The sequence below is a fragment of the Labrus bergylta genome, chromosome 6 (assembly GCF_963930695.1).
Source record: "Labrus bergylta chromosome 6, fLabBer1.1, whole genome shotgun sequence".
NCBI classification, from domain to species: Eukaryota; Metazoa; Chordata; class Actinopteri; order Labriformes; family Labridae; genus Labrus; species Labrus bergylta.
In genome coordinates this window covers 11,220,633-11,245,423 of record NC_089200.1, presented here as the reverse complement: position 1 = coordinate 11,245,423, position 24,791 = coordinate 11,220,633, and the positions used below count along the sequence as shown (strand labels likewise).

Genomic DNA, 24,791 nt, shown 5'->3' with positions numbered 1-24,791 from the left:
AATGGCATTAAACACTCTTAGGTGTGTTTTAGTACTTCAGTGTATCTGCATCCATAATAACCATAAAAAAGACCGTCTGCTTCCAGTGCCAGAACTGTATGTGCTCATGAAAGGAAGGGGAAGTAGTAAAGCTTGAGAATAGTTCATATAACAGCTACTGTTCAGATCTCATAAAAAAGAGAGCATAAAAACAACAGTCACTTGATGTACATTAAGATTTTAACTAGTTACTAGTCTAATCCATGCCAAATGTATTTATTTCTTTTATTTGTTTGCATGAGGTCATATGGAGTGTGAATGAGTGCGGATGTGATGATGTGTTTTTGTCTTGGTTGTATGTATTGACATCCTGGCTGCAGGAGAAATTCAAAGGTGTGAATCGCGAGGAAACATAAAAGGAGCTATTTTAGATCATTCTGTTTATAGCTGCCAAGTGAGCAGCTGCTGCACACAGTCCGTCTGATTGTTAATTATGTTTCTAATACTCAAGAGACAAAATAGACCAAGGACAAAACAGGAGTAAGTCTGTCTTCAGTTTACTGTATTTTTATTTCTTCAAGATAAACATAGAACTAATAATAGAACAGTGACACACAATAGCAAATATTTACACCAGTGTCGTCGTTTTTATACATTTACCTGGGGAGATACAAAGTTTTTCACAGTAAAACCAAACCAAAAGAAATCATGCACAAACAACGGTAGGTAAGACATTACTATCAGGGTATTTACAGGGCGTGTGTGTGGTGTTTTAGGAATATGTACATGTAATGTCCTTTGTTCTTTAAATGGTGATCACTGTGGCCTCCAGTGTTTCTTGCTGATGCTGCATTTCATCTCACCTGGAACACAAAACATGAACAATTACGGTTAAAAATTTATGATGGCAATAAAAGGGACCATTTCAAAATGTAAATAACAATACAGATTTCAGATTTATTTTGGGAATAAAAGGTGATGAGAAACAAGCAGAAACATAAAAATACAAGGTGCACACATTTTGTAAGCCAACAGTTTTGTTAGCGTGTGTTAGTCTGATGTCGGTCTGTCAGTTGAACTCAAGTTTATGTCTTAACTATCAACACAAACACTCATTAGTCCTCAGAGGATAAATCCTACCAGTTCTGGTGATCCCCTGACAATCCTGTAGTGGTTATAGTAATGTTATATTTACCGTTGGGGTTTTGCTGATGCTGGGCGCTCCAATTAAGGGCCACTTCTGTGCGCCCTGCTGTGGGGCCACCAGAAGGCCGGCAGGTTTAGGAGCAAAAGGCTGGAAAACAGATTTGATTATTTAGTATTATTTATGAAATGAAACATAGGTCCTTTTTTTTTCTAAATGTATTTTTCTGACATTCTTCTGCACTAGTAACAATGAGGTTATTTGAGATTTTGTTTTTATTGCTTTTTGTGAACTTGAGACCCTTAGAGAAGGGTTTTCCTTTGTTATCTCTCCTGCCCATCCTTCCTGCTGCCTTCAGATTCCTCATTTCTACTGAGTCCAAACGCACCAGCTTAACGCTACACTGCTGTCAATGTAGTAAATCTTATGTAAAAGCTCTAAGGTGAATCGTACTTAAAGTGAGACAAAAACACTCTTTAGAGATTAGTCCTGAAGGTTAAACAAGGAATTTTTCATTTTAAATCCCCTGACTTTTTTGCAAAACTTTCTATTGTATCTTCATATGTTTGTTCAGCGCAAAAAAGTTAGACTTGTGTGTTTATTTTACCTTAAAGTTGGACTGAGCGTTTTGGGGCGTTCGCCTTAGGGTTTGAAGCTCTCTCTCTCTGAGGGCCAGAGCGTCTTCCACCAGCTTCTTCTGTTCTCTCAGCTGGTTCTGATCCACCAGTAACCTCTCCACCTGATCCACACGAGCATTTGTTAATCTTAGCAAAAGGTTCCCTTTACAAACTCATCACTAGTATCCTAAAGTTTGTTTAGGATCCTGTTTAAAAAGATAAAACTGAACACACACGTCTGTGCACAGTTAATATCTACCTGGTTATCGTGCATCTGTTGCTTTTTGGACTTGTCTGCCTCCATCTCTTCGCAATTTTGTTCACACTTCTTCAAGTCAGAGCTCAAATGTGAGTTTTGCACCTCCAGACGACTAGACAGGGCCTGGATCTCTGACACCTGGGAGAAGAAAAATCATTATTTTAATACATGAGATACACGTGCCATGTTTTTTTATTTTATTTTTTTAAGTTTAAATGGAATATGTTATTTTCCAGACAAACTGCAGCAGAGTGTGGGAGAGTCAGTCAGAGGTACTGGGTCGCTGTGGTACATGAACATGTCACGTTTCCAGATGGCGTCTTTACATAATCACACTTGTCTTTGTTTACCATGCGTCTATTTCTGTCCATCAATGCGAGTGTTTGTTAATGTACATTTTCCTCAACATCACAATGGAGAATGAGCTGTGCAGCCGTCCTGGGAATTTAATGTATACTGTCCCAGAGGGAAATGACTCCATAGTTTAATGTTGCTTTAAATCAGCCGTGACCGGGCTGGACTCTAATGCTGCTTGATTACGTTTTAAAAATGGAGCAGGTCATCAATTTGACTGTGCAGTTTGAAGACTCATTAAGAAAACTGCCTGACTCTTTTCCTCTAGGAAGCCACTAATATGGGAGATAAAGAAAGTTTAATTAAAAGGCTCACACAGACAATGTAGAGACAAGTTCCAAACTTACTGTTAATATTCAGACTTATTGGACACTATCAACAATTCAAAGTAATTTACAGAATCCATCATCTTTTTTATATTTAACTTACTTCTTATGATATCTATTTCTAGAGGAGTTTCTCATGTTTTTCTGAACCCACTTACAAACATGAGAGGGGCACAAAGTCTGAATCTACACAAAACTGAACAATGGAGCTGCAATGTACGGCCAATTCAACACATATCACTGAAGCCATTTGGAGAGAATGAGTGAACATTCTCAACTGGTTGTTGGCTCTGTCAGTGTAAAGGTTTGCTGTTTTTGTCTGTTTTGTATATTTACAGTCTGAATATCTTTTCAACTGTCACACAGAGACTTTTAAAGTGGACAGCACACACTTTTTTTTTATAAAGATTTATTTTTAGGCTTTTTGTGCCTTTAATGGAGAGATAGGGCAGTGGATAGGGATCAGGGAGGGAGAGTGGGGAATGACATGCAAGAAGCCACAGGTGGGATGTGAACCCGGGCCGCAGTATTTTGTCAAGTTTTAGTGTGTTTGTATAAAAGTTAGTTTAAGGACAGGGACTGTAAAAAAGCTTTGGCTAAGAATGCTGCTCTATGTAGCTTTAGTCCATGTTTTATACTTATCAGAATAAAGGAAAAAAACAGATCAAGAAAGTGACAAAAAAGGGGAGGGGGAGATAAAGGTTTTATTTTTTGTGGGGGAAGTTGTACTTGGATTTGTGCCAGCATAAAAACAACTGATAAAAATGATGAGAAAGAATAGGAAATGATATAAAGCAAAATATACTTTTTGACCCTCAGTGAGTGTGCTGTCCAGATGAAATATCGAGAAGTGAAAAAAAAGATGTGCGGATGTGTTTTTGTTGTTCTGCACAGTGCTGCTGTGTCAGCAGAACCTCACGCCTCACCGTGCTTTGACCCTAAGGTCATCCTAAAGGGTCACCTGTCTCTTGAGCTCCATTTATCACGCATGATTCAGCGGTTAGACTTCCTCCCTCCAGAAATTGGTTCCCTATTCAATTTGTGCTTTGGGATCTTTCATCCGCTTTGAGGAGACTTTTTGAAAAGAGTTTAAAAGAAAAGAGTACAAATACTGAAAACTAAAAAACATGAAAAATGAAAAATGCTGGAAAGCACAACGACAACATGTGTATATGTTCACATGAGCTACTTTGAGGTTCATTCATTGAAATAATTCAATCCTATCCACATTTTACAATTGCTTTAATTTTTTAACAGTATCATGTTTTGGCCTTTTTCAATGTCTTTAAAGTTAAATCATGGTGTCCAAACTTCTCTAATAAAAAAAAAAGTATCTCTAGTATTGTCCCTTTGTCACATTTCAGATGTGTATAAGCTAGGAGGAGAGATGTTCCCTCTTAACTGCTACAGTTTTATTTAAATAACTTTATGAAGCCTTCACTGAAAAAAATATGTCTTTTTGTTCAGACTAAAGAGCAAGCATTAGGAAAAAGTTTGAAATTGGATGCAAAATGATGTGGCTAAATATTTTTTCTTTAACATTTATGAGAGATGGCAAGACATAATTCTTTTGGGGGGAAACCAGTGATCTGACTTTGATGCTTTAAGCTCATTTTATTGATAGCAGAAGATCTTTCACCTGAGAAGGATTTGAACATTTATAATTATGACTTCCATCACTCTGAATTAAAGTCTCAATAGTATTAGTATTTCACTGCCTTATCCCTCAGGTTTGTCTGTACTAGTGAAGCCCTGCAGAAAATTCATGAATGTCATTTAAAGAAATAAAATCCAATCAAAGAATTATAAAATATTTTGCACACACCTTGTTTCCCACTTTGTCTAAGTATAGCTGGAACTTGTTCTCCACGTCTCTGGACAGGTTGGTGCAGCTGCTCCTGATCTTCTCCATCTGCTCCCGTTGGCTGTCACAGGTCAGGTGAAAGGTGAGCTGGTGAGGAAACAGGGTAGTGATCCTGTTCAGGAAATCCCGGGTCACCGATTGGATCCCGTCCAAAGAATGAGCAAAGTCCTCTTTGCACTTCCTGGTTAAAACACAAAAGAAAACTTTAATCTTTTTTTCATCTTAATGTGTTCAGCATCACTCACGGAGCCCACAGAGGATCAGACAGGTGACCTGGTGTAGGTGGTGAGTTGCTCCTTCAGCATGTTGTTCTCCCTGCGCAGGATGATGGCGTCCTGGTGGTGTGTGTCTCGCTCTCTCTGGGCTTTGTCTCTCTCCAGACTCAGGTACTGAACAGTCTGAGTGAAGTTTGTCTCGATGAGAGTAATCATGGCTTTCTGCTGCGCGTTGAGGCTCTGCAGAGTCTTCACCTCACCTGCAGGGGAAACAACAGTGAGATTTACATCCACCTTCTTAGTGGTCATTTATTTTGTGATACAATGTTCTGACTGACAAAGTGAAACCTGTTTATATGCAGAAAATAAATCAGTGTTGTTTATAGATCAGAGGATAACTTTTTGGTTGCCTTGTTGCTCAGTGATGTTAAGAGAAATGACGTTATGATCAAACGTTTTTTACACTTTCTACAAAGTCATCAAGCTCACTGTTCAAATATCAATTTGTCATCAATAAAGTCTCTTAAACTAGCAAATAAAGCATGAATTAAATACTAGCATTAGATTTTATTTACACCCTGGAACCAGAAAGAAGTTGTTACTACGTTTTTTTTCAATAAATTTACTGATAATTTATAAAGCACCTTAAGCCATGACGTACAACTTATGGGCCCTAAATAAAGAAAGCTTTATAATGAAGAGGGGCTTTCATTCTCATTTGTTTAACTGTCTCTAAAACAACTAACTTGTCTTGTTTTATTTTAATCACATCTTTGCCTTACACATACAATCTTCATTACCAGGGGAACATTTTTTTTATATTCATGGAATATTTACTAAGACAGTAATAATTACCCATGTTTAAATAATATCCAAACACTTTAGGCGTACATACCGCTGGTGGTGACCACGACAGGGGGCACGATGGGAGGGGTCGGACGATATGACATCATTTTTAATGTCGTTGAACTAATTTTCTCACAGCTTGCCTGAAAATGAAAAAAAAAAAAAAAGAGTTTATTTCACAGGCTGATTCAAGATTTGGAGGTTCTGGTTTATTACTGAAGTAACCAGAAGTGTTGTAATGCAACATTAACTCAATTACTCCGCTACTCCAGAGTACAACAGTACAAAATATGAGGTTTTTCTTTACTTGAGTGTTGTATGCTGATTTACACAACATGACATTTTACTCTTCTTCATGTACAAACAGCTGTTTACTTAACAAATAAAGATTTGATGTAGAAAATGTAACAAGCAAATGTGACACTCTAGTGAAGTAAAAAATATTTCACACAAATAGTTGAAAGGATTAGTTAGAATATCATCAGTTAGCTGTGTAACACATTTCAGGGGAAAGGGGGAAAAAAAGGAAAAGAAATCATGAAAAAATGAAATCAATCAGATTGAGCCTCGTATAAAACAGTCATAAATATCTCCTCTTTAAAGAAACTCAATGAGACTTTAAAGTGGGAGTAATGATAATGACTTATTACAGTATAACAGAGAGAAAGGCCATTATCTGTTATTATGTACTTTTAATACATACAAACACTTTAGTACCATTTGAATGAAAGAGTGTGACTTGATGTTTGAGTGATTTTATTCTAGTAGAGGACCTGAATACTTCCTCTAACTCTGATAACCGATAGGAAAACTAGAACAATGTAAAGGAAACAATCATCATAAAATAATCATGTACATTGTTAGAAAAAAAGAAAAAGATTTGATGTATTTTTCAAAGCAGATCCACTCAACAAAGACCGCTCCTCAGCACTTGTTTTAAAATGTACTCACTATTTTTTCTCTGAGTGCGATTTGTGTTTTGTTGGCCTCGGTTTTCAGCTTGGCCAGCTCTGCCTCCAGAGCAGCCTTCTCTGCCGTGCGAGCTCCAAGCTGAGCACCCAGCTCGCCTTTCTCCTTCCTCAGCTGGATGTTGTTTTCACTCAGCCTGTTGAAGTTCAGCTCCATCTCCTTCAAAGTTAAGACACCACTCAGACTCACTGTCACTGCGATTTACACCTCAGAACATTTGGACTTCATGCTTGTAAATAAATCAGTAATAATGCTATTTCAAGAAAGAAACCTTTGTGTTGAAACATAGCCTGCAGATAATGATTCATGATGTCCTTTTTAAAAAAAACCTAATTAAGGCTCATGAATTGCAACTATTTCTAACTAAAGTAACATTAAACCAGATATATTTCTATTGAATGTTCATTCAATTTGTACTAAAATAACAATTCAAATGTCAGTATTTTGATATTTGAAGAACTTCTGAATTGAATAAAATAAACTGAAGTATATCAATTTGGAATAACTGACTGACCTTGACTCTCTTCTCCTCTGCAGTCTTCTCCGGCTGTCCATAGATGAGGAAGAGCACCAGGCTGACGATGATGAGGGACTGTATGAGGGAGGAGAAGAAGAAGATGATCCTCATGTAGTAGCCGCAGCTCTTCCCTTTGGGCTTGTGAAGCGGCTCCCTCGCCTCCAGGCCGAACTTGGCCCGCGAGTAGCTGGAGCTGTACATGGCTGTTGGGGGTGAAATGGTGACGGCTGGTTTTGGCAGATCTAAGCAGGAATTATAGTCAGTTAAAATCCACAAGGTTTCCCCCAGCTTCTGTCCTGACCTCTTCGTTCTCAGTGGATCAGGTGCTGACGCGTCAGGGTGAACACAGTCACAGATGAGTAATGGAGGAAAAAGCAGCAGTGAGATGTTTATTTCACACACTGACAGGCAGAAATGGCATGTATAGATGGATGTAAACAATGACCTCTAGGTGTGCAGATGGGCCATGTTTATAAATGCTCTTGGAGGCACACTTCCACTCCATCCTGGCCCTGCCCTCACCTCCCCCTCCCTCCCTCCCTCCCTCTCCTCCCCTCCTCTCCCTCTCCTCCCTCTTTGACCTCTGTCACAGTCTGAGCCTCCAGCTTCACCAAATCATCAGGAATTTTCCTAATGCTTAGGAAAAATTTCAGGAAGATTACAGTCAATTTAAAGATCCCCTCAAGTCTTGTTTTTTTTGGGAAAACCTCTGGTTGGCTTAATAATTCAATTTGGTGGCTGCTCCACAATAAGAGTATGTTCATCTATTTCTTTAAACTTTTTCCTTATCCCTCTTTTAAACATCTAGACAATTTGATCCGCTCAATCGTATGTTTGTCAAAGCTTTGATTTATAGACAAATGATGTCTCCTATAGTTCACAGACTAGTAATCTCAGTATATAATCCCTACATGGAGGTGGATTTTACACAAGTACTAATATGACTCTTCTTCGTTAACTTATCAATACAATGGTTATCTGAAAAATGTATCAATTTTACCATCCTCCAAATACTCTAGCTGCAGTCTTTCCTTTCAGTTCAGGCTGATCTCATTCAGCGTTCAGTAAAGGGACTGCGTAACGGTGCCTTTTACAGATATCTGCCCCAGACTCCCTTTCCGGTTTATCTAGTCAGGCTGTTTGGAATATAAACCCTTTTTAAAAATAAGACCACCTCCCAGTCTTATTTTTCGTACCTTATTTTCTGAAATCTTATCCTCTTAAACTTATATATATATATATATATATATATATATATATATATATACATGTATTTTTTTTATTAGGTGACTTTTTCTGTCATGTGTTGCTGCCTGGTAAGAAACTGTTTTAACAGAGATTTTTAACCTCAATAGGGATTGTACCTGGTAAAGGAAATTTCTAAATAAAATATTCTATTTAATTTATATCAACAGCCATGAAGTTATTGAAGTCAAATTTACAGCATTGTCTTCTGAAGAGTTTAGGAGAATAAAGCAGAGCTTGTACTCAGTTGTTTTCCATAACTGTCAGTATGTGATGGGGGGGGAAATCAAATATAGCTTCTACAGATTGTATTCCCCCGGCAATGGATGAACAATGTAAACCATTTGAGGAGTTACTGCAGAAAACACCAAACAAAAACCAGAAAAAATTCAATCATATCCTGTTCCAAGCAGGCACGGAAAGGAGTCATGGCAGTGGAGGAGTGAAAGAATGAAAACAATAGGGAGCTGTCATTCTTCAGGGGTGAGAGAATAACAAATTCCCCTGCAGTACAGGCACACTGGACCCCCCCAAACACACAAACACACACACACACACACACAAACCACTCCTTGTGCGATCTGTGGTGATGACGTGTCTTCAGGGGGAAGTGTGCAAAAGGGGAAAGGTCCTCTGAGCCCAGGGTTTTCCTGCCCCCCCCCATTGTCTCCCTGACAACCTGTCCTCACAGGAAAAAAAAAAATTTATGACGGCATGTTGGAGTGACAGAAAGTGAGCGACTATCAAGAGTCAGGACTGACATCGGCTCAACCTCAGAGCAAAAACAGGAAACCAAACGCTTGAAGATGGAGATAAAATCACCTCTTAAGATAACTGAGCAGACACCTTTAAGGTGAAAGGGAAACATATCTTTAGACTGAAGTAATAAAGAAGGACAACAGATAAACTTTTCACCAGTATCTGTGATAAGAGCTTAGTGATGCTTTCATTTAGGCCTGTAGATTCACAAATAAGAGTTACAGTGAATAAGAAGCAACACAGTGAAAATGTGCAAAACACTAATAGAGGGAGTAAATGTAAGGATTTTCTCACATAGGAGTGAGTTCAACTAAAGAAAACTAAGATCACCTTACCCTCCATGCCGTTGTCTTCAGTCATCTTAAGAGGTCATTTGCTGCCATCTCCTGACATGAAGCGGTTGTGTACTCTGCCTTGCTTTGAGTGATGAACCAGACAGAAGCAGCATTCACCTCTGGCCCCAACACATTTATTCATGTGGGCAGGATGCAGCACACGGGTAATGACAGAAGCATATCAGGTCTCCTCACAGCCACTCTTGTTGTAATAAGCTCCAAAAAATATCTAAAAAAAACTTTTACCTAACTGCTGGTTAGCAAGCTACACCCCTGAGATCTATGGTTAGGACAGCTTCAGCTAGCAGAGCCTAACAATGTAGTCATCATAAATTACTCAATGACAATCCAATATAATCTTATGTTTGGTTTCTCTTAAACATACCGCAGGAATAAATAGCACTTTGTTTTAAGGTTTTTTTTTTTAGCAGAGCTTATTACAGGATAGTGTAGACACACAGGGTGCACTGGTCAAGTCTGCAGGGGCGCCATACGAGGGCACAAAATAAATACCAGCCGCTAAAAGAAAAATTACATACTAAATAATATTTAAATAAGTAAAGTAGTAAAATAAGGGCAATTAAGCGTAGGGGTGTTTTATATCCAGAAACACATTCAAAAAGTTCATCTGTACAATATCTTTAATGTGCAGCGAGACAGGCAGTCTGAGGAGCCTTCGTCACAATCAGCCCATCAGTGCCAAAAATTGTCAAAAAGAAAAGAAAAGCCCCTTCTACATGACTATTCATTCTTCAATTGCCAGTCTAATATGCAAGAACAAATGACTGAAAACATATAAAATCAAAGTCACAATAAAAAAGGCAGCCAAAGGAGGAAATTACCTACTTAAGAAAAAGCAGTGATACAGAAGAAGTGACCTCTGCGATAAAGTAAATCAAAATACAGTTTCTCAAAGTCTCAGAAGGCCAGCTATGGGAGACTGTCACATGTTCATACTGACCCTTGATAAGTGACTTAAAGCCAGATCAGTGAGGTCTAAGATTAGCAAGAAGAAAACAACGATTAGGGGTGTAAGTTTAACAAAGCAAGAGGCTTTCACCAGTTTTTGTTTTTTTTACCTTCACCTCGTAATTGTGCCCTGCTCTTCAACTCTGACTTCCACTTCATCGCCTCATCTCCAGGAAACTTCCAGCAGTTTTACATTTCACAATCAGATTATTTTATTAATCCCCAGTTAAGAACCATGACTCATCCATTTCTCTTCATGAAAAACAATGGTTGTGTAAATAGTAACATGTTGTTTCTTTTCATTGTTCTGCAGAATATAATGGTAAAAGCCTTCAGTAATATGGTGTAGTTGCAAAATCCTGACATTTTTGATGAACTACAGTGTCCGAGCTTTCAGTGAAACAGGGCCCTTGGAGCGTTTGCAGCTTTAGACGGTTGCCTCAATGTCCTGGGGGTCGTCCCCCTCCAGCAGGCTGTAAGACGCATGGCTCTGAAAAGGTCTCTGCAAAGGGTGAGCCAGAAGTTTGGCCATGCAGTTGTGCAGCTCGATGGCCGGTCCACTGAGGGAAACCTCAAAGCGATAGCACATGCCCTTTGAGTCCAGGTTGCAGAAAGAAGTGTAGTTGTCCTGGAGATAAAAAAAAAACAACAACACATTTGTGATATTCAACATGAACAGTTTGGAAATCGACCGCAAATAATAAAAAAAACCATCAAAACAGCCTCCCATATGACCTCTAAGGAGCCCCAGAGGAAAGTCTATTAAAGAGGTAAGAAATGACTTTGTGTTGATACAACACGTAGCACTGAACATTTTCATAAATACAATAATAATACACAAGAGCAAAAGAACTCCAGCCAAACAATACAATCTGGTAACAATAAAATGACTGATTATTTGCTGTGTTTAAGTTTATTCACTCACCCTCCAGCTGGTCTCATCCCCCTGCTCCTCCGCCCCGTTATGTAGGTAAACCACATCAAAGAAAAAATATGGAGACTGCAGCATTTTCTGTGGAAGGACACAAACATGACAGTGACTACATCATCAAGTAATAAACATAGAGTCACTTTAAGAGTCTGAAACAGGGATATCCCTACAGTAAGTTGTTCTCACTCTTACACTAAAAGCCTCTGAAGGGTTGAACTGAAGCTGTCCTGCATGTCGGCTGTAGATGAGCACCGTCCGCACCACATACGGAGGAGGGATGGTCTGAACATTCTCCATCGACGGGAGCTCAATCTTCGAACGTCTACAAAGAAAAAGAAGACGAAATGACTTTCAATAAACACATCCACGTCGCATTATATTTATTCTGAGAGAAATCAGAGAGTACTTACATTACATTAAGAAGATCTTCCAAATCTAGAGGCAACAGTTAGGGCTCAAACGTGACATCTGAACTTTACTGAAGATCCTACACATCGCATAAAGTAGGGAATTTAGTGATTGTTTTAGAGGAAGTTTTGGATGAAAGGATACTGAAGGACTCGCACACATTGGTCTCCAGGTCATACAGACAGCTGCACAGCTCCCTGGGGTCAGACGTGAAGCCAGACAGCTGAGACACAAACACATCAGAAGAGAAAAACATGTTACATTGATACATTGCATGAGCATAGTCCTGGGCGATATAGTCTAAAATTAGAAACCCTGAATTTTTAAAAGCCAAACTCAACTTGTGATTTTAATCGATTTTTGACTTAAACAAGTTTTGCTTTTATTTGATCAATAAACTTTAACAAAAGCAAACTTAATTTCCTTTCAAGGATTTATAACGTAAACTAAAATTCGCTTCTGGGGTTAAAGTGCAAGCTGTAAACTCGTCTTTAAAGGGGAACTTTTTCATTTCAGACTACAGCAAAAGTACCGATGAGGAAGAGCAACTTCAGCAAAATACATGCAGCTGGTTCCACAGGTAAGGAAGTGAACGAGTGGGAGGATGTGAACTACAGGAGCCAAAGGGGAGCAGCGGATTAAGTTGAAGAGAAAATCTTGATTTTCCACAAACCCGATTTATTGATTCACAGCCTGTACATGACACGTAGAGCAGATGTACTCACTGTACTCACCCATAGAGCGTCATCGTTGACCACTACGAGGGCAAACTCGTGTCTTTTGTCAATCTTGTGTTTAGTTCTGACAAACATCTCAATCATCTTCTGGCAAATGTTCAAGGCATTTGTTTTAGATCTAAATGGACAGAAATGATATTAGATAGTGATGAAAAATGAGATATTTGCATTTAGGAGACAGGATTTACTTCACTGTAGCTTACCCATTAAAAGACTCCAACTTTGGCAAAGACATCTCTTCAGAAAGGTCGAGGCAGATTATCTGACATTAGGAAGAGAACATTAGATAGTAAACGCCTTGAGGGGATTCTAAATGTTCATACAAAAGCTAAACCAGTACTGTAGAGTAAGCCTACCACTTTCTCTGGACAGTTGACTCGGGGAACTCTGAGCTGGTACTCTGCTGGTGGAGGGACTGCTGTGGTCAGTGGCGGCTGCTGCTGCTGTGCGGGCTTCGGCCTCTCTTTGGCAACAGCAGTGGAGGACAGAGGCACTGTGGAGCAGGCTGCAGCTGCTGCTGTTACCGCTGCAGTGGGGGCCACAGTCTGAGCTGCAGCAGCCGACACAGTCGTGGTGGTGGAACTGGGAGGGCTGTCACTGGTTGAAGCCTCGCCTTCCCCTTCAACACGACTCCCCACGGCGGGCTGAGAGATGCTGGGGTTACTGTTTCCGCCGAGGCTGCCTGTGCTGCTGCGGCGATCCTCTGCACCTTCAGGGTTCGAGCGTGTCCGAGGTCGCAGCTCCACCAGACGCTCCTCTCCATCTGCCGGGCCTGGCTCTGACGTCTCCATCACGACAAGGGTTGCTAAAAAGTGGACATGATGAATTTGTTGTAGTGTAACTATTAACATAAAATAAAGAAAGTCTGTCTATTAACCTATCAATCTAAAATCTAAATATGTTTTTACCACAGGTGCTGTTTACTGCTTTTTTCCCTTCCCTTTATCACTCAGTCAACCTCTCTGCCTAACCCTCTCCAATCACTGTCTGCCTCTCATCTGTCACCTGAGAAGCTGCTGTTTAGAAATGGAACTAAGACAGGAAGAGAAAGAGATAAATACAACCACTTGGGTTTTTCAAGACCAAGTGAGAATCGTACAAACTGAAAGTGCAGGTCTTTATGGACATGTAACAATAACAACAACAATAATAAGAAAACCCCACATGTGTAGTATAACAGGATGAATAGTTAAGTAAGAAATGCATAAATCAATCACAGTGAGTTCATACGTACAACAATAAAGAGGAGGCAGAGAAAAGTGACGTTTGATGACAGTGAAGTAGTCTTAGCTGTTAGCATTAGCTTCAATAAAAATAACATCGGGACAGACGACTCTAGAAATACTTAACCTATAGTTGTGAAATCATACTTACGAGAAACCTTTTTTTTCCAAAACGTCTAGAAAAAAAATTAAGTAAACCTCATTGGAGAGTTGCAAAAATTATTTCACAACAAGCCAACATTCATTTAGATGGGACAACTTCCTCACCGGACATGACCTAAATCCGGAAAATCCAAAGCATTGTGGGTAATGAAGTTGAATGGAGCGGTTTCATTTTTCTAGTCGTTCATATTTACAGTGTAATGGGCATTAGTACGGTGGCTGGGAAGTGCAAAGCAAAATAACAAATGTGAGACAAATTTACATTTTGAAAAACCTTTTTTTACATTTTTTAGAAAACAAAAATTACAAAAACAAAACACTTATACCAATAAAACACATTTACATCTTATAAAACAAATTTACAAACGACAGAATCTTGACAAAATGGGAATGTACCAAATGTCAGAAGTGACCCGGAGTGAGGGAGTAATTTTGTTTGTTTTGTTTTGTCACAGTAAATTCCCTTTCCGTCAAGATTCTGTCGTTTGTAAATTTGTTTGGGGGACTGGTAAAAGTGTTCTGCCTCTTGTAAATTTGTTTTGTCCTTGGTAAGTGTTTTTTATTTTTTTATTTTGTTTCATAAAATGTAAAAATGTTTTTCAAAATGTAAATTTGTCTCTCATTTTGTAAAAGTGTTTAACACTTTGTCATTTTGCTTTGCACTTCCCAGCCACCGTACATTAGCCTTATGCTGCTGGAAAACTATGAGACCAAACCGGGGACAAAACGGAGAATCTATGATAAAATATAGATTGATATAGTAATATTATGTTGGAAAATTAATGTACTTGACTCTGAACAGTAAAATCTCCAGTAGATCACTGCATTTAAGAAGACAACCCTTACTGTGCCTTTATCGTGTCAGAGGGGCATCCTAAGGACACTTTTAATAATTTTCTTAGCATTATAGAAGCATTGGAATGAATGTCCAGGGAATTCATACCTTTAAACTTCAGACAGGAAGAGATTTTGCATTGAACCTTGGCAAATAGAAAAGTAATAAAATGTAGTTTATCACTAAATCTAAAACACATTCCAATTTTGTATCATTCATGATTAATTATAGATTCACTGTTGGTTCAATTCTGCACAATCTGCAGCAGTCTGGTTTTGTGAGCAAAGCAGAAACTCTCAAAAAGTAAAAAAAAATATATAAATAATAAATGCCTAAGACAAGACAAACTTATCTATTAGATCATATAATGGTCTAAAGTTATACTTCATATTTGGATTTCTAATTAAAAACAATAGACAGCATTCCCAGCCATACAGGGTGTGTTTTTCTATTTAAAAATCATGGCACTCACTTTGGACAAAACAGGAAAGGACTGTGAGTGACGAGGAATGGGTGGGGATGACTTTCTGAGTGTTTTCCACTGACTTCATTCATCACAATAAACACTGCCAGGCAGACATGCAGAGAGCAGACTGCAGCAGTGACGGACTTTCTGCTAGTTAATTGAATAACACAGAGCAGGAGGCCGGAAGAAAACATTCACTCATTCTGTTGGATGTTTACTTGAAAGCAGTGAACAGCTACGACAAGAACTTAATAGTCACTGCAGGCTTCAGGATCCAGAAGTATGGAGGTCAGTATCTGCTGGAAAATGTGTCTTTTTTCACAATGAGAGCTATATGTGAAATGAAGCACCTTGCAATTAGGTGGCCCTTGATTTAACCATTGTAAATGATAGCAGAATGTTTTTTGTGTTAGAGCATTGTTGTATCATGGTATTACACATTTCCATTATGTGAGGGGCATCCTGTCCTCGTTCGAGAAATTAACCTCTAAATCACCAGAAATGGTAAGTGTGATTGTTATCTGATGATCTATCAAATGTTTTCTTTACCTCTAACCAGTGTAAGCATGGATTGTTACTTTTTACTGGCTGGATAAGGAATTTAGAACATTAGAAACTATCATCTGACCTCTCCAAATCACGAGACAAGGTTGAAAATTGTATAATTTTGTCACATTTATCAGTATCAAATGTACCGCATTATCACAATAAAAAATGATATACTTTGTTCTAATGTAATGTTTTAGGAGTTTATCCGACATTCTTCCTGCTCAGCAATAGACGGTTAGGTCCACAAGTATTTGTCAGGCAGGATGTTGGGTCTCAGGATGTTTTAGTTTCCTCCTTTTCCCTGCTTAAAACAATAGCCGCTAAATACTGCAGCAACACTGTCTGGTTCAAGTGCATAACAGCCTTACTGTTAATACTTAGAGGGGTTTTTTTTGGCTTAGGAGGATTATTATTTCCAGGCAACAAAAACTTACATCATTTATGGCTGACAGTAAATTAGTACACATATACAGGGGCCCTAAATGGGGGAGACAAATAAGGAGGATTCTGAGGGAGGCAGGAGCCAAAAACAAAACGTAAAACATAATTTCAATTTTTTTCATCGGGGCACCAAATCCCTGCTGGCACTCCTATATGTGAGTATATTTGAAGGGGTGAAATTGCTTTAATAAATTGTTTTTTAAAAAAAGCATCTTTGACTGAAATAAGGCCTACATCTCTGTGTATGTGCAGGATCTAGGCCTGGTAAGATGTGACAGCCTGGATACTGGGACAGGGTCTGACTGGGAGGTGATGGCCCCGATAGACCATTTGACCCTTGACCACGAGGGCTCTGAACCAGCAGCAGACCTGGAGCCTTCGCAAGCAGAACTGGCACAGTGTGAGGCAGAAGTGGGAACGCTGCTCAACATCATCGCTGAACTGAACAAGAAGATGGGCTCTTTAAAAGCTCCAAGGTAAGCTTATTGAAGAGACTAATCTGATGTGGAATAACCTATATTTAAATAAATGCAACAGTGTTGTATCCCATTGATACCGAACATATAAAACATAGTGGCATTTAATGCAAAACTTAGTTCTGCTTGTACTCTGCAGTGAATCAGGGGATCTGAGACCCCCAGGACCACCTGGGCCTCTAGTTCCTGACCTTTTATCCCACAGACTGGCTAGAAGCAGCCCAGAGAGGACCACCGCATATGCAAGCAGCCGAACAAAAGGTTAGCTTTACGTTTTTAAAACTGAACATTTCTATCTAACCATGTGTTTTCAATGAAAGAACTGATCTCATCTTGTATAATATAAATGATCCCTCACTTTAACTTTAGGCATTGCATCTTTGCTTTTTTTTCCCCACAAGGGGGCAGTAGTGTAATGTGGAGTAAACTGCAGGAGGTTTTATCTTCAGTGGAGACCTCCATCAGCTGCAAGCGGTCCTGGGCAGCCCCCATCACAGCTTTGGACCAGGACAAGCACAGAGAGCATCTAAGGGCGGCTCAGGAAAGCGGGGTGAAGGCCACTGAGGTAGTGAATTGTCTCAAATTACTTCAACTTTATTTTTAATATATTTGAATATTTTTAGAGCTTTAAATATCAATTATAACAATTTTTCTGAAAACTTCATTCACAATAATAAAGGTTCTAGCTAATGTGGAGTAGAAGAAAACTTGATTCCTAACCATTTCAAAAGATGCCTGACATTGTTTTATTGACTAGAGTTTTGATAATTTATTGTGCAGTATATTCTGTGGACTTCCACCAGCCCCTCAAATAATTTTGTCTCTCTGAATGCAGATATTAGAGGACATGGAAAAAGTGTTTGGGATTTCATGCCCATCAGGCCCGTCAAAAGACCAGAATCAGGATTACAAACTGGATCTGGAGAAGCATGACTCTGCTGTCCGAAGCGGCCTTCAGGGTCACCAGGAGGAGCAGCAGAGAGCACAAAGCTCCATCAGTCAGATGGAGGAGGAGAGGAGCAAGGTTGGAGAAACTGTGTTTTAATCTTATTTAATTAAATGCCGAAAACATCGAGGAGTTTAGAAGCTGTGAGTAAATAAATAAACATAATTCTGAGATGACTTTGTGACTGCTATGTATGAAGCTCAAGGTTAGATTTAGAGAAAAGTCAGCATGATGAGCTACATTTGATGCTCATTGTTTTTCATACGAATAATGTAATACACACCATGTGCATATACACAATGGAGATAAACGTAGTCTTGTTTTAAAGAAAGGAACACATTTTATCCATGTGTAAAAATTGTGTGTATGGACGAGATTAAATGTCAAGAACACACACTGATCAAAAAAACGACTTCTCTTGTGTTTAAGCTGGTTGGTCTCCATAAATCCTGGAGGTCGGGGAGTCTCTCTCCCTCCTACAGATCCCACACTGGGCCTCTCAGTCCAGACTGGGCCTCTCCGCCATTCCCTGGTTCACCTTTACAGAGCAGAAGAACTTCCAGAGCTGTAACCCCTCTGTCCCTGGGTGGAGATGGTTCTCCTCTGGGCTCCGTTCACTCATGCAGTCCTTGTCCGAGCCCTGTCAGCCCAGAGTCAGAGATTGAAAGACTCAACAGGTGAGACTGAGGAGCAGATTAATAAGGTACAGCTCACCATCGAACACATACAGTATGTTACACTTTATTGAAAAGGTGCATTCTGTTGATTCAACTATTTCACACAATAAACATTGTAAATGAGTCAAAGGTCAAAAAACACATTCACATTTCTGAATAACATTTTTTGAATAACCATTTCTGCCTCAACTAATCATATCTACATTAACTACAACAAGTGGATATATTGATGTTACTTAGGGGTGTGTACAGGGGCGTGTCTAGAGGGGTGGTATGGGGCCCCCTTGAATTCAGTTTGGCCACCCCAAAATCCTAAACTATGATTGGCTATTTGACTTATCAGAGGCAGGACTTAAGGTAAAATCAGAAAACCAGAATTTGCAAGTAACGCCCTCTCTAACTTGCAATGAACTAACAATAAATGTATTTTTGCAAGTTGGAGTTTGCATGCATTTTTTTAAGTACTTGTGAGTTTGGACATACATCCAAAGTCATCAAAGAATAAAGCAAAGATTTATGTGTTGCCATTCTCTTGTGTTAGTTAAAAGAAGATATGATCAGTGGAGATAGAAATAAATCAAATGTATTAGTGTGTGCACACATAAAACTTCATGCCACCCTTATAATAGTCAATGCCCCAGGTTGGGCCTTTGTTCTTTTGTAATAAAATAACACAAGTTTCAGCAACAAACATCTTACATGCTTGATTTTTTAAGGACTTAAAAAAGTGTATCTCCAAAAGTTACAGTTTAAAGTAAGACACAACAATGCGCTGAAATGCCACAGAAACTACAAGTATCCTGTTTCAACATAACCCAACAAGTGATCTTAAACACAAGTAACATAAGTCCTGATGAAGGAGATAGCCAATAATAGTTTGGGGAAGGCCTAAGTATTTTTCAGTTTAGATAGTTAGCTCTATCTACAATTCCAAAGGTGCCCCTCAAGTTTTTTGCTAAGACCCTCCTCATCCTCTCCCCTCTCCTCTCAGGTGCATTGAGAGGCTGAAGGCCAGAAATGAGCGTCTGACTGCAGCTCTGGAGCGAAGGAAGGGAGAGTCGGAGCAGATCAGTGTTAAACTGAACAGACTAGAGGCTGACTGCTGTGCTCTGCAGACGGCTCTAAAATACAGGTACACGCCTGTCACACACGCACAAAGGCCTGTCTGCACTCATGCTGTTTGCCAGTAACCTCGTGAGACGTGTCAAAAATAATGGCCTTGCACATGCAGCATAGTCATCTAAAAGTATTATTCTAAGGTGTTATGATCAAGGGAGGTCATTCTTTTGTCTTTGTGGTTGTGATTGACAGCGAGGAGTGTGAAGAGGCCTACAGCGAACTGCTGTCGATTTATGACTCCAAGAAGCAGCAAAGCATTCCAGACTCAGCAGGTGCTTGAATACCATGTTTTAATACCCAGTGTTCGCATTCACTTACATGTACAGCATGTATGTACGTCATTCACACACACACACAGTCGGGCTCACAGTTTTTCCTCTCTTCAGAAAAAGTTGTTGACATGCAGCAGCCCGACAGTCCATCAGATCAGCTCAGGAAAATGGGAACTGAGGAGCTGTCCACCTCCTTCTCAACAGCAGGGGGAATAGAGGAGGCGCAAACACAGAGCCACACAGGGCAGAGGTGATGTTTTAAAGTGCTCTTTGTACATTCAAGCATAGGTGGAAATGAAACATGTGTAAATGATTGAGAGAGATTAGATTGACGGACTAAAGGAAAGTTGAGCGATATTGCATTCGAAGTCATGACACAGCAGCAAGGATCCCAATGATGTTGATTTAATGTATTAAAAGCTACCTGGGGTGACTTAATGTAGTGTGAAAATGATTAATAACGCCTGATCACACCATCTAACCCTCATAGGATCCCTGAGCAGGTGGAGCGGGAAGCTTTTCTCCTTCAGCAAATTGAGCGCCTGAAGAGGGACCGGGCAGCCATTTGTCCACCAAAGCAATGTCCAAGAGATGAGGCCAAAATGAGCCCTGAAGTTAGTCACCTGGCTGGAATGAGAGGGGCACCTGTGACAAAAGAAAACGGCAGACCTCAAGATGCGAAGAAAGAGAAGGCTTCACTCTTCTATGAACTCATTTCTGTCAGGGTAGGAGCTGTGTGTCTTCATGTATGATTCAAAAAATAACTAAATCCTGTCACATAGGCTACATAAAATAAAGATGTCTCCAAACAAAAATATGTATCCAAAAAGTTATGAAATAAAGATTCCTCTAAGCTCACAACATGAAAACACAGGGTTTGGATTGAATACCGGTACATTGTCATTTTTTGGAAAAATGCTGACAGACCTGCTACTCATAGATTGAGAGGAGTCAGACAGCCCTTAGAGACCTCAATATTATAGAAAATCATTAACAGGAATAGTTGGACATTTAGAAACAGAAAGACTGGGTTTTTTAATAGATGCGAAAAACTCCAGATGTTGCTTCTCTGGCCAAGATATGGTCCCACACATAACTCCCATTATCCCCAAAGCTTGCTGTTTCACTTGTCACATAAAACACATGATGAAGAGCATTATTCAATAATCTCAAAAGATCATAATCAAAAGAAAAAGTGAAATGTTTTCCTTTGAGAAGAGCCAGGCTAGCTGTTCCCTCTGTTTCCACTCTTTGTGTAAGGTAAACACAAAGAGCAAAAAATATTCAGTCCACTATTTTCTGATAAGAACATCACACTGAAGTGGTGCGAGCAAGCATTAGTCACATGACACACGTCTGATATCTCATGGTACTGCTCACTAAAACATGTGTCTAGGCCTATAGGTTGCAGTTAATGATTAAAAAAACTACATGAAAAATGGCTTAACCTCCAACCACAGCATCTAATCTAAAACCTATGAGATGTGAAAATGTCGTCATGGTGTTCCTTTACCACTAACGCAGTAGGTATTTTGTTACACTTAAATGATCTGTCTTTGGTCAACTCTAAAACTCTGGTTTATGTTTTTTCTTTATAAAATCAGGAGGAGATGTCAGATCTGCGAGCTCTAATCCGTCTCAAAGAGAAAGAACTGAGATGTCTGGAGTGGAGTTTGATGGCCCAGAAGGCGCAGGAAGCAGCCGGAGCTTTTGTTCCAGAAAGCCTCCAAGAGGAGCTGGAGGATCGTACAGCCGAACAACAGGTAGCATGAAGAACCCTTACAGCAGCAACAGGGACTTCTTTTTTTTTTTAATTTTCAAATCATACAGAGCCAAGGTGAAACCAGCAAGAGGGAGCAGGACGATGGTCTACTGTGGCAGACCCGATTCAAATCTGGATGTCCCACATGGGAAATCACACGTCTACAAATGCAGAATCCCTCCAGGCCAAGAGAAAGATATTTTGGTTTCACAAGGTCTTCTGCTGGGCTGTCCTGCTGCTGCAGCACAGATTCATACCACACACCTCTGTCATTGTCAAATAAGAGAGAACTGAACAGCTACTAAAGGTTAACACAGCTTGGGAAGTTTATGTGGTCTTTGAAACAATGGAGGTGAAAATGTCCCTAGAAAGCTGCCGTATTTCTTTCTAATGGTTTAAAAGTTTATCTAAATCCACATGGTTGACAAAAAAAACATGTCTTTGTCCAAAACTGATCTAAGAGACTTATTTTCTGTGGACAGTTTGAACTATTTTTCAGTGAATCAGAAAGTGAGATCTGGTTTAAATGTAATCTAATCGACTCAAATTTAGTTAAATAGTGTTGCTGCTGATATGAGACACTTTGTCAAATTCAACACAATGCTTAAGCTGTGCAGCGTGTGGCCATCTTGCTCCAAGAAAAAGATAGAACTATTACGACCATGTGTAGGGAGCTCAAAATTTCAGCTGTTTTAGAATTTCTCACATGCGCACAGTTCTACGACTAAAAGAAATAACTCAACAGCAATATTTAACAAGTTTAGTCAGCGCTCCACACAGTGAGGTATTCAGATGATTCCTTAAACACTAGTACTGGATCACTGTTTGCTATTTACTGATATCTAACACAAAGGTGTCGGTATCGATATCAAGTCTGAAAAAGTCAAATCAGTGCATCTATCCCGATCTTTAGATCAGTTTTTCTCGAACTATGGGTTAGGTCTCTGCAATGATAGGTTTTTGAGGTAGTCTCAAGATAATTTACAAAATGAGCAATAGATAAAAAAAAAAAAAAACGCATTCCTGCTTCACAAAAGTAGACCTTATTCCCACTTTGACCTCTCCAGGCCTTTAAAACACATCTAAATGTATCACAGACACAAAGCCGTACACAACACTGCTCTGCTTGAGAAGGTCACAAGCTACAGCGCTCCAGGCATGACTGCTTAGATAACGCGGCATAACATGTACATTTCAACAGAACTGAAAAGGAGCTAAAGGTATAATCGTTCCTGAATGTGATGTTTCAGAGGCTCTGTGAAAATGCAGCTAACCTGGGCAGTGTCGGGGACATCGCCAGCCCTCGGTCCAGACCCATCCTGAAAGAGCTGCAGGCGGTTCTGCAAAGGTGAGACATTGTCATCTCACTACACTTAACACGGAAAACCTGGTGATTTAATTAACGTCATTCCACCTGGATAAGTCTTGGTATTCACAAAAAAAAAAAAAAAAAAGAAGAGGTACCTTGATAAAAGTTTCATTGTAATAAAAGAATCATTCACACATCGACCTGTTTTTTTTTCTTTCTTCTGTTGCTTAGGAACACACTTAGGAGCATCTTTTTTCACTGCTGAGCTTGAGTCGTGTATGCTTCTACATAAATCACTGTTGTTAACACTCTGCTTCACATTTACTCTAATGTGCTGCTTCACATCTACTTCTTTGCTTTGACCTTTTATGATTTCTAATAGGATACATCATCAGTGGCTGAAGCTTTATGAGTATACAACAACAAGATGGTCTCAGTTTTGTTTTATTTCATCTTATTTTTAGGGAACAAGCTCTCAAAAAGAGACTGGCGTTAGTCCAGGACTCCCTAAACAACGCTGTGACAGACAGCCCCTCTCACAGGAGAGACAATGGGGAGCACTTTGCTCGGCTAACACAAGCTCACAGGTAGGTAGGAGAAGAAAGTCTGAATGTTAATGTCTGTGGTTATTACTTTTCTGAATCTAAAACCAAAGCAGTAAATGTATGTTTGTTGGTTTATTCTTTTTCAGCAAAGCCTTGAGTTCGTATCGGCAGATTCGAAGAAAGTATCGGGAGCAGGTTTGGAGGCTGGAGCAGAAAGTGGCAGCGATGATGGAGAGTCACCAACAGCAGAGTGAAGCCCAGAAAGCTGCGGGGGAGGCATTGGAGTGGAGGAGGGAAGAGACTGTTCTGTGATCATTCAGTTAAATACACTTTTTACAATTTATTATCAACTACAACGCACCTTCCTTCAGAATTTAAGCAACTTGTATATTTTAGTTTTCTCATTTTTTACAGCATACCTACAGAAAGCTTGTCATGCCAGTAGCCTTAGATGAGTTTTGTTTATATTATTATAAATATTAGTGTGCCAAAATGCTAAGCTAAGATGGTTTGTATCGACCATTTAATGTTTGACCACAGTGATGACATGTTTTGTGAGCGGAGCCAGACTGGTGGCACAATGTTAGCTAGCAGTGTTGAATATGCTGGTGATACTCTGGCAGAACCGGCTTATGAGGACCATTGTGTACCATCAAAATAATGTTAAACATATTTCTACAGCGCTCGCTTCCAAAATACAAGAATTTATCAGTACATGCATGAGTTTGGACTGCAGCGGTAGAACAGGAAACGGACAAGAAGTTTTCTCCTACCATTTGCATTTGCCAGTAATATAGTCTTACTGGACATCGTCATGCCTCAATAGGAACACTATGTCCAAACTAAAGACAAACTGAACACAAACAAATCTATCGACGTATACAGTTCTGTTCTGTCACAACATTGAATACTGAGATTTATCAGATGCTTTTGTGTATTTAAGACCAACGTCATGCCTAGCCAGCCACAAGGACTGAATACTCAGCTAGACGTGCATTTTGAGCTTCCTCGACGTCAGCTTGTTCTTGTTCTGACCTCCAACAGCAAAATAAGTAATTCTTTCCCTTAAACCAAGGATCTTCTTTTCTCTTTGTGTTCCGCTCGACTTGGTCTCGCTGTTTTTCTGCCACAAGCAACTGATGTGACGTAAATTTGAGGTAGACTCCACATTGGTCTGTTGTAAACATTTATCTCCGTACCACAGGAAAACATTGTTAATGTGAGCATGTGATCATTCTGACATTAGCATTAAGCTAAAAGCCCAGCTTTACCAAAGTAGCGCATCATATAGCTGCTAGCATTAATTCTAAAATAGACTGCATACTTGAGGGTAATCTAAAATGTAATATATGTTTTTGAATGACAAACCTGGTCATCATGTGTACCCATGTAACAACATGTACCCAATAAATTACAACAAAAACTTTTCTTGGTGTTCTTATATGAAAATCAAGTTATGTTCAAGTAAACAAAATTGGATGTCAGTTTACTCAAGCTTAATAAACCAATTAAAAATCAAATCCACCAACCTTTAA

At 39.4% G+C, this 24,791-nt stretch overlaps 3 protein-coding genes across 4 annotated transcripts; 1 reads left to right on the top strand and 2 right to left on the bottom strand.

The window, feature by feature from the left end:
- Positions 1-530: 530 nt before the first annotated feature.
- plvapb (plasmalemma vesicle associated protein b) lies at positions 531-7,553 on the bottom strand. The gene is made up of 9 exons (XM_020656678.3): positions 7,088-7,553; positions 6,556-6,732; positions 5,654-5,747; positions 4,817-5,018; positions 4,505-4,724; positions 2,000-2,137; positions 1,731-1,862; positions 1,175-1,273; positions 531-842 (listed from the first exon to the last, which is right to left on the bottom strand). The coding sequence occupies exons 1-9, from the start codon at positions 7,289-7,291 to the stop codon at positions 834-836; spliced, it is 1,275 nt and encodes a 424-aa protein (XP_020512334.2). The 5' UTR covers positions 7,292-7,553; the 3' UTR covers positions 531-833.
- Positions 7,554-10,052: 2,499 nt separating this feature from the next.
- babam1 (BRISC and BRCA1 A complex member 1) lies at positions 10,053-14,003 on the bottom strand. Its single transcript, XM_020656218.3, has 9 exons — positions 13,849-14,003; positions 12,831-13,279; positions 12,678-12,736; positions 12,472-12,592; positions 11,882-11,960; positions 11,740-11,764; positions 11,522-11,651; positions 11,324-11,410; positions 10,053-11,026 (listed from the first exon to the last, which is right to left on the bottom strand). Exons 2-9 carry the CDS (start codon positions 13,263-13,265, stop codon positions 10,826-10,828), a joined length of 1,137 nt encoding a protein of 378 aa, XP_020511874.1. The 5' UTR covers positions 13,266-13,279; positions 13,849-14,003; the 3' UTR covers positions 10,053-10,825.
- A 1,258-nt stretch (positions 14,004-15,261) lies between these two features.
- ushbp1 (Usher syndrome 1C binding protein 1) lies at positions 15,262-24,683 on the top strand. Of its 2 annotated transcripts, none has more exons than XM_020655472.3 (14): positions 15,262-15,448; positions 16,403-16,626; positions 16,766-16,887; positions 17,028-17,191; positions 17,462-17,650; positions 18,002-18,249; positions 19,241-19,381; positions 19,561-19,640; positions 19,755-19,890; positions 20,131-20,365; positions 21,245-21,403; positions 22,653-22,750; positions 23,176-23,298; positions 23,403-24,683. In XM_020655472.3, the coding sequence occupies exons 1-14, from the start codon at positions 15,443-15,445 to the stop codon at positions 23,566-23,568; spliced, it is 2,091 nt and encodes a 696-aa protein (XP_020511128.2). In that variant the 5' UTR covers positions 15,262-15,442; the 3' UTR covers positions 23,569-24,683. The 2 variants fall into 2 exon arrangements, with proteins under 2 accessions (XP_020511128.2, XP_020511138.2); XM_020655482.3 differs by lacking the exon at positions 15,262-15,448 and adding an exon at positions 15,497-16,305.
- Positions 24,684-24,791: the final 108 nt, after the last annotated feature.